Raw genomic sequence first — 9,779 nt, 5'->3', positions numbered from 1 at the left:
TGTGAGAAGGATTCTAATGCTCTTGTTTTCCATTGGTGGCCGCTTTAGTTTTGCGCCGGTCAATTGATTCGGAAGGAGGAGAAGGGAAAAAATGGAGCATCAGAGATTTTGCAGAGATTAGATTTCTATCTTGCTCCTCCTAAAGAAGTAGCTGAGCATGAATGCAGGACGCGGAGGACCATGTCGGTCTCAGGTTTTCTGAGATGTTTCAGCCTCATTTCTCGGAGACTAACAATGGTGTTCAGGATTCAGCTTGTATGCATTAGTCCCAGAATATACCTACTAAATTTAACCGAAGTACATGGGACGAAACTCACACCAAGATTGTCCATTTTAAGACCAATACAGGTCGGATTTCCCTAGATCATATCTAGGCATATAGCCAAACGGGTGGATCGGGCCACGAGTTTGACGGTAACTCGTTGCCCGAGCCAGCTTCTAGTCAATAAGTCAGACAAATTTTCGGTCTCACCCGAGCTAGCAAATTGCCGCGGAGTTCATGATCCAGTCTAATTCCGTTGGCCGATATCTGCACACATGGCATCTTTCGACACCAAAAGCAAAGACTTCCGGCAAGCTACCTCGCCGGAACAGCTAAACTCCGAAGCCTCCAAAGATCGGCTAGCAATAGGTGCAAACATGATAAAGAGCATGGCGCCAGAATGGCAGTCACCTACTATCTCTAACAGCGAGTTAGTGCTTTGCAGAATCACCTATTCAAGTCATTTCATTGATTTTATGAATGGTTCGAGTCCTCTAAATTTTCATAAAGAGAAGAACTTGTGCAATTTTCCCTCCTCAAAGTTACTTCCTAAATCCATTTTGACATCCCTCTCATCACCATATATACATAGATTCACATAATAAGAACTTAAAATAAGACGAAAAGCCATGAAGAGCAACTCCGAGATTATAACCAAGGGCTACACCTCTGCAAATTAGATGCCAGTATTAAACATCCAAAGTGTCCAAGATCAAATGTTTTCGGCCAGACGAAGTTTTACTTTGCAGAAACTGAAGAATGACATGTACAAGAACCATGAAATTCATACAACTTTGCCACAGCATCGAAACAGCATTAACTTACTTTCCATGGATTCCATCCTGTATATCCTCAAGGACTAGGGACCCAATCAGCTAGAGAATGCAGGTGAATTTATTTCTCGATCAAACACTGGAAGAGCATGCAATCCATTTAGGTCTCGTGTTCTGTGCCCTTCACGACAGTCACGGGGCAAGATCCATTGTTCACAACATAGTTGCTCACACTCCCCAATATGGCCCTGCACCGGTACAGCAGAAAAACTGCATCAGTCTTTTCAGCAAAACATTCAAAGGGAGGAGGAGAAGCATCTCAATTGCATAATCAACTCGAGGCCACTTAGTCTAGAAGGGAAAATCGGACGCTACTTCTTCACCTCAAAATAATCCCCCTTACAGCCAAATTGAGAATAAATAGCACTGCTAGGGAAAATTTTCTCTTGTTCTACAAGAATGATGTTAGCTAGTAAATGTCACCTTTTGAATATGATAAAATTGTGTTAGCAAGCAGACTAAGCTGGTAAATAATCATTAATGACACCTGCACTAGATTCCACGAGAAACACTAGCTTTTCCATTCCTTGCCTGCATCGTGCTTTGTCTTGTCAAGACATATAAGCAGAGTGGATCTTCACGATATCTTTATCAAGTTCAAGCCAATCAATTGAGCTATAAGCCAAAATTAACCATTTTTATCCTAGCACATATTGGTGCACATTGCCAATGCATATTCAACAGCACCAAGGGGTATCAGTTGGATGCAATCGAATTGTTACCTCTTCAGCTTGCCAAGGCCCCTGTTTCCAATGATGAGGCAGCTCAGAGGGAATTTGTCGATCGCTTCACAGATCTTCTCGCGAGCATCTCCCCAGTAGATCTTCATAACCACCACAACCTGCACAAACAGACATCTAATCAATTGTCACTTTTCTATCAGACAGATCTACAGCTTATGCAAAAATGCGAGGTCAGATTACAATTTCACATCCAGAATTTTACCTCCTTCTGCCTAGCGATAGTGCTGACAATGTCGATTGTCTCTGGGTCGACCTTCACCCCATATTTCTTCATGATAACGGGATCAGAGAACTCACTCAGAGGGATAAGAGCTGCCCAAGAAACAAAATGAGTGAACCCCGAACGACAGACACCCACACCCAGAGATCAATGAACTAGACTAATCCAAAAAGATGACAGATTCAAGAAACAGATCATATCTCAAGATAAAGACTCCTTTTTTAAGGGTCCATTCCAGGTTATCTGAACTTATTTCCCAAGAAATCCAAATATCGTAACCAAGAACCCATAAACAATTATCAATTCATCTGGGAAAGGAACTTCAGAACCAAAAACCACTAAAAATGAAAAACCCACGATGAAAAAAAAAAAAAAGCAAGAGTACATTTTTATATATGATCTCTATACAATCTATCTTCTGTCTCACTTTCTTGAAAACCATCTCTTCCAGCCGAAGAAGAAGAACAAGAAATTGCAAAAGCGGAACACATCACATGGATCAATATCATACCAACTGTGATCACCCCAAACACACACCCACACACACACACAAACATAGAGAGAGAGAGAGAGAGAAGATTGTATTACGAGAGCCGGTGGCTTCCCAGAGCTGCATCTCGCCTTCCTCGTAGTTACCCTCGGGGCGGACGGTGATGAGGATGAGGTGGTCGCCGTTGCGGGCGACGTTGTCCACCGCCCACTTCAGCGCCTTGTGGCTGCACGGCGAGAAGTCCACCGCCACCCCGACTCTCCTGTCCCCTTCCATCTCTCTCTCTATCTCTCTCTCGATCAAGCTCGACCACGCCTCACTTCCAAGAAATTCCTGCTTCTGGGTTTCCTGGGTTCGGCCAAGAAAAGCAGATCGAGAGGCCAAGCGAGAGGAACTGATCGATCAAGAACAGAGACCACCACCCCACAGGAAGGTGCCTTTTCAAGGGACGCACCGCGCCAAATGCGGCAATGCGCTGGCCCGTGTCGACAGTGCGACGTGATGCGATCCTGCATCGACCGTTGCGTGTGGATCGTCCGGAGGATCCGACGGTGGAGAGAGGAGGGCGTACGTGGGGCCGGAGATGTAGGCGATGATTACCCTTGCGTGGGGACGGGGTAGAATAAGGAGCATACGACACGACCGTATAATGTGGTACGTGAGTCTTGTCGGAACGTGATCTGTCCTGCTTCGCTGCGGTGCTGCTTGGTCCGAACGCGTGACGAGTGGGGCCCACGTGTGGGGCCCCCTCCCCCCCAACTTCGGCTAAAGTTTGATTTTCCCTTTAGCTAATGATGCCCCTCCACTAGTAATGTAATTTTATTCCCTAGTCCTTTTCTAGAAGTTTTGATCTTTCTTTTCTTGGAAAGAGTCGTCGTCAGAAAAGAAAAAAGAAAAAAGAAAATTATGGATAGGATGAGATATTCATTAATTGCACTATTGCAAAAAGACTGATCGAACAATAATATAAATAAAAAAAGAAAATAAATCGGATATCAAATTTATATGATTCAATCGTAAAGATCTATATCCACAGAAAAACAGTAACGAATTTTACTATAAGAAGATTACACATTCTAGGCACTCAAACACTCTCAGTGTTTTCCAAACCTCAATTACACCTAATAACACACGCAATGTTTTAGCCCTGAAATTCCTCAATAAATAATATCTCAATCTCACGAAAAAATTACACACAAATCTTATCAAAAGATTTTATTGACTTGAATACCAAGGGTGTGTTTGGTAATATTTTTATTCAAAAATTGTTCCAAATAATGTAAATGTAAAAACTATTTCCGTTTTGGGAACAATGTTTTAGTAGAAGAAACGATTGATAAACTTATATAATTTTTTTGTTTATTTTAATTTTTTAACATTTTTTTTTTTTTTCCTTTTTTTCTTTTTTCTTCCTTTTGTCCGGTCGCCGACCTTAGCCATAGCCAGCGACCTGCCGATGAGGGCCAGCGGCCTTGTCGGATCTATGCGAGCTCAAGCTCACCCAACCAAGGCGAGGCTGAGCCTCGCCAAGGCCGATGACACTTCGGCGAGGTCGCTGGCCAAAGAAAAAAGAAGAAGAAAAGAAAGAGAATAAAAATAAGAGAGAGAAAAATTGTTTCTCGGAAGTGTTCCAGAAACAATAAACTTGTTTCTATTCCAAATTTGTTTCTAGGAACAAAAAAAAATTATTTGGAACAAAAACGCAAATAAATGCGTTTCTATTCTTTTTTTATTTGCCGGAACAAAAAAATAGAAATTGTGTTCATGACCGAAAAAAAAAATGAACACAAACAAACGGGGCCTAAATCTTCTTGGATATAATTCACTAACAAGAACGACAAAGAAAATCCCTCCCAAGCACTCAACTACGAGAAGGCGCTTCAAGACCAATTCTTCATGATCAACCTTCTACCACCCACGGCCACAAGTCTATATATATGTGAGACCCTTATTTTTTTTCCGACTTCTCATAGGATTCTATTTCCTATCTTAAACGATTTTATCCAAAACATATCTCTATATATTTTAAACAAAATCCAAATCCAAGTCAAAGTTAGACTTTCCTATTTTAGTGGAGTTTTGATCTTCGAATCTTCTTTGCTCGATTTCGAACGTCCGCAACATATCCAATTTGGAATATTCGGAATTTCGCATTGGGCTCAAACTCGAGATATATTTTAACATGCATAAATGCTGGGATCCCTCTAGAGAGAGCAAGAGGAGAAAAAGAAAAAGAATATTCGGCTACTTTTCTATGACAAATTAGAAATCCTCGGTTCTAATATGGGAATTCTTCCCTCAAGAGTTAAATATATAAATTAATTAATTATCTTATATAACTTTTTTTCCTAATAGCTTCAATTATGAAAAAAGGTGCTGTAGCTTTTCATTTTGATAGAAACATCCCATAACTATAATACCTCCAAAGTTGCAACAGTTCATATTGATTTTTAATAAACTACCCCACTCAGCTTGAAGATAATGTAGTTCGATAAATGTATTATTAAACTTTATTGTACGTGCCATTTTTTAAACCTCTAAAGTCACAAATCATGCCTATGTATATTTGTATTGACCTTTCCCCAAATGTGGGATATGCTTTTATTCCAATTGTCACATTGAGTCATTGACAATTGCCATATACTTTCCTTCCTTTTGCTTTTTACCCCCTTTATTTAATCTACAAGGAGGTGGCTGACTTTTGGTAAATTATGATTAAGCCCAATGATGCAGAGGCAGATATGAGATTCCTGATACAATCCGAGTCATACATCTCGTTCGATTCTAGAATTTCAATGACCAAATTGACCCACCACCCCATCACCATCTTATCTACAAGTGCAAATCTATGGGGATCACATGGGACTAAATTGAATAAAAAAGAAAGAACTAAAAGTTCTGGGCCCGCGCTCTGATGTTGACTTTGTCTGCGGCTGCTATTTCATTGAATAATTCACTTGAAAAATGCAAAAGCGTCATCTCAAAGACAATTTCAAAGCGAACAGGCCCTATTTTCAAATACATGATAAGACTAACAAGAATTGAAAAACATGGACGTCCAACGATGGATGCCCAAAATTTAAGGCTGGTGCCAGTTTGTTAATTTTTCAGGAGTAATGATTGCTTAGGTGGCCAGCTTGGTTGGCCCAAGCTGATCATTGAAAAAATAAAAATTGAAGTTGATCGGTGATTTGTGATAGCACGATTAAGCAATTTGGATCAGCCCACCATCTCCAATTTATCTATTTTTTATTCAATTTTAAGCATTTTTTATTTTTTTATCAGCAAGGTTGTGAGTTTTAGTATTACAGTTGTTCACTTCCAAATCAAAACCTAGAACTTACTCTATCAAAACAAGTTCTCAATTTTTTAGGGCGATTGCTTTTAGGGTAAACTTGAGAACTAGACCTAACTTTACGTAGCATAATTGCTGCTATATTAGGGAAAAAAAATTCATGTGAATAATCCATGTCACAATGATTGAGGCATTGATGGATTTCCTAGATTTTCCATTCAAAATCCATCTTTAACATGTCTATCTTTTCTTATAAATAAAGCAAAAGAAAAAAAAAAGTTAAAAACCGATCAAAATCAGTTCTACCAAGGCCAGTTTCCCAATTCTTTCAAACTTGAAATCTACCCGGTCTCTATATGAACCGACCCGGACCTAGTTGAAGGTTGGTCAGTTAAGCTATTTCGTTAAATATCTTGAAAATATAACAAGAAATGGAATATTTATTTTACATAAGTACAAAAAGGCCAAATTTGTTTTTGCAACTACACTGCTTTTTTGGCCATAAGATGACATTAAAATGAGAGCATTCTTGAAAGCATGTAAATGAAACAAGGGCCGCTGCTTCTCTTTCAGCCAGAACGATTGCTTCAGCGGAAATTCCTGCAGAACGAGATGACAATGAACTCGCGACGCTGTCATCCGCTGATTATATCGATCGACTTTCTAATCACGGATGTGCAACATCCGCCCCGACACTTGACTTGTGCACGAAGCAACAGGAAAATTGAAACCATATCAGAAGAGAGGAGCTTGACATAATGTGACGATAAAGCAGATCCATTCGCCCCCATGGGGGTGCTAGTTATGGTGGAGGAAGAACGACAATGCAGAGAACAGCGTCCCGATGAATATCATGAATAGGACGATAATGGCCACCACGACGAGTGCGCGCGGCTTCCTTGCTAGTTGATCACTATGATCAGTCTTCTGGTCGCACTTCAATGGACTACACTTTTTCCTCTTGATGTACTCGTTCATCTGTACGCCGAGCTCTTCGTAGTGGAAATCCTCTATTATCGTATCCTTGCACAGATCTTCAAACAGTCTCAAAGCCCTTTTGTTACTGTCCGGGTAGTTTGATACCATACGCCGTTCGGAGAACAGCTTCTCGTCCTTCTCCGAGGGCATCAGGTCGTGAATGAGATGAGCATAAGAAGTCACGCACTGCGTGTCAATGCACCGCTGTTGTTCGAGGGCGATTAGGTTCCTCAAAAGGGTCTCGGTGCTCTGATTGATTCTCACAGCCGGGACATGGAGGACGCCCTTGCTAAATTCAATGTCTAACATGCTTTTAGTCACCGATCTTTTGAACTTGATTCCGGCAGCCTGAAGTTCGACCGCAGACTTATTCAGACCTTTTGGCGTCGGTGCATCTTTCTTTGTGTAATTCGCCGGTATCAACCAGTGGTGGATTAAGTCCAGCAAATGATGAGCTTCTTCACTGAGCTTTTCTCGGAGATATTCCTGCTCTCCAGGGATCATGCTCTTGAAGAACCGAAAGGCAAGATCGATTAGAGAATGCGAGCACTGTTTCGGGATCGGCACGATCTGAAACAACCGCTGAAGAATGAACAGAGGAATCTGATTCTCCAGCAGCACCAGATCACACCTCAAGGTATAGAGTTTCCCCGGAGTACAAAAGAGAGGATCATTCCTACGTCGGAGGGTCTTGCTCGAGCACTTGATTAAGAGTTCGATGATGAAACACCCGTCAATAAGCATCATTTCAACGAACTCGTCACTGGAGAGCCCAGATTCTTCTTCATAGGACTGGCGCGCTCGGTTCTCCAGCTCCTTGAGCGATTTCACACACTTGTCCAAGGTCAATCCTATGTCGGGGTTTCGGTTTAGAAGTGTAAATAAGTAGCGCAACTTGTGATTCTCCATATCCCCGAGAGTCTGATTGCGTCGGTGATAAGGTCCGATAGAGACCAATTCCGGGGAGTAGTACCTCTCATTTCTACTGCGCAGTTCGTCTGGCACTCTGCAGATATTAGAGAAGGATGAAGCGTCTTCCATCTTTTTCTGAATGGTAGACACGAGCCCATCATCAGTGTGAGAAATTCCGAGCGAAACTTCGAGCGAAACATGGTCTCGGGCCGCTGACGGTGCCTGCATTTGATTAAGCTGTTCTGATCACCCGCTGGAGGAGCTGTTTCCACGCGGTTTTGATTTGAGCTTTCAGTTCTTCTCAGCAAGTGTTGTCTGAAGGACCCTATATATACTTCTGTTAGGATCGAACGAGGCATGTAAAATAAATCGATACATGCTACCATTAAGTGGGAGAAATGAAAGCAGCTGGTTGCACTACATCTAAGTTAATGCGTCAGTTTAAGTACTTATGGATTAAGCAGAGGTATAAAATTTGATTATTTAGGTTAAGTACTCTGGATTATCGTATGCAGAAGAACCGGCTCGAATAGTTCCCTCAAATCATATCGATTATCAATACCACTGCATGATCCAAAAATCTACCGAAGACCCAACTACAACGCATGATGCAGCAAAATGCAGCAAATACAGCAAAGCCAAAAAAAAAACGGCATTCACCATTGTGAAACGAATAGCAATAAAATCAATAAGACAAATTTCACGAGAACATGCCAAGTAGTTCATTAACATTATGGATATCATAAAATGGCATGAGAGCGAACAGAAATTGCTTCGCATGATGGAGCTTAAAACTAGAAACCAAACGCCTGAACTGAAACTCAAAGCCAGAAACTCAAAGCCAGTTGAAGCCACTTTGCTGAAATAATCCCCCAAACAACAGTCAGATCTGACCTGGTCAACACGTCGTGTTACGCCCTGCATGAAATTCGAGGAGCCGTTGTCCCGAAATAGCTTCAGGATAGAGGTAAAATCGAGGACATTAATATGCAAGATTACCGTGAAAAATGCTCAAAGATGGGTAGGAATCAAAGGTAACTTGAGTAGATTGATTTAGACAAACAAGAAGGAACCTCTAATCCCTTCTGAAAAGTTTCTCAGATACAGCTAGAATGTGACTTTATACAATTTAGAAGTATCCGATTACTTGAGGAGAACTAAGAACTAATGTGTTGATTTGTTAAAGCAAAGAATGTGGAAATTGGAATGGCATCTCACTTGAGTAAGTGCAGTAATGAGAAATGAACAAATCCGGCGTAGCATGTCTCAAGGCTGCAATTGATACCAATACCGTACCACAGCTTGCTGTGACTCAAAGCCAAGAATTGCCTCTTTTCAGTAAGTAGGATGGTTTATAAAGAAATAAGCTGGCCCGAATCGAACACGCTTTGCCCCTTCAAGTGATAAAACCAGCTTGCTATGTGGAACTGCTAGTTTTGCAACTAAATTCCATTCAAGAATCGGATTTTTTTTATTTTTTTTGTTTATAATCCTCTGGCAAGATTATTATTAGTCCTTAAAAATCTGATTATTCTCTTCGAAAAGAGTGTTATTTGCACCCATTGTACTTTGCATCTTCAGTAGAATGCTACATCTGCTATTACCTTTGACTTTGAAGGTTAAGCGAGTGCTCCTAGCTCTCTCACATAGAAAAGGCTCATAACCATGGATTCAATGAAGTTCCAATTACAGAAAATATAACGCTCATCAGGGAAGGACCACCAAATCAGTCGTTGAAATAGGTTTTGTTGGAGCATACACATCTCCGTGACCCATTAACTTGAAAACAGTTTGGAGCAAGGAACAGCTCGCGTATGTAGTTGGGCTGACCTTGGATGATGGACTCTCTAAGTTGAACCAAAACTTATTAAGTAATAAGCAACTAAACTAATCCATGTTCTTGATAATTCTGAACCAGAGCCAAGTCCCATCCGCTTTCAAATTACTCCCTTCGCTCCATTGAGGAGCTTACAGACAAAAAAATAAAACATAAAAAATTCCTCCTTAAAAACTAAAATTGCAAAGCAGGTTCCGATAGATATTTTC

The 9,779-nt window shown here is 40.9% G+C and overlaps 2 protein-coding genes across 3 annotated transcripts; both read right to left on the bottom strand.

Annotated features, from left to right (window-relative positions):
- Positions 1-892: 892 nt before the first annotated feature.
- On the bottom strand, positions 893-2,978 carry LOC104451738 (universal stress protein PHOS32). The gene is made up of 4 exons (XM_010066364.3): positions 2,647-2,978; positions 2,041-2,150; positions 1,818-1,936; positions 893-1,283 (listed from the first exon to the last, which is right to left on the bottom strand). The coding sequence occupies exons 1-4, from the start codon at positions 2,822-2,824 to the stop codon at positions 1,196-1,198; spliced, it is 495 nt and encodes a 164-aa protein (XP_010064666.1). The 5' UTR covers positions 2,825-2,978; the 3' UTR covers positions 893-1,195.
- Positions 2,979-6,604: 3,626 nt separating this feature from the next.
- On the bottom strand, positions 6,605-9,657 carry LOC104451839 (UPF0481 protein At3g47200). Of its 2 annotated transcripts, none has more exons than XM_018870182.2 (2): positions 8,628-9,657; positions 6,605-8,070 (listed from the first exon to the last, which is right to left on the bottom strand). In XM_018870182.2, exon 2 carries the CDS (start codon positions 7,959-7,961, stop codon positions 6,642-6,644), a length of 1,320 nt encoding a protein of 439 aa, XP_018725727.2. In that variant the 5' UTR covers positions 7,962-8,070; positions 8,628-9,657; the 3' UTR covers positions 6,605-6,641. The 2 variants fall into 2 exon arrangements, with proteins under 2 accessions (XP_018725727.2, XP_010064742.2); XM_010066440.3 differs by having other exon boundaries at positions 6,605-8,048.
- Between the last annotated feature and the right edge of the window lie 122 nt (positions 9,658-9,779).

This window comes from Eucalyptus grandis, chromosome 1, assembly GCF_016545825.1.
Source record: "Eucalyptus grandis isolate ANBG69807.140 chromosome 1, ASM1654582v1, whole genome shotgun sequence".
Classification (NCBI taxonomy): Eukaryota; Viridiplantae; Streptophyta; class Magnoliopsida; order Myrtales; family Myrtaceae; genus Eucalyptus; species Eucalyptus grandis.
Note: the sequence above shows the minus strand (reverse complement) of the source record. Positions and strands in the feature narration are given on the sequence as shown.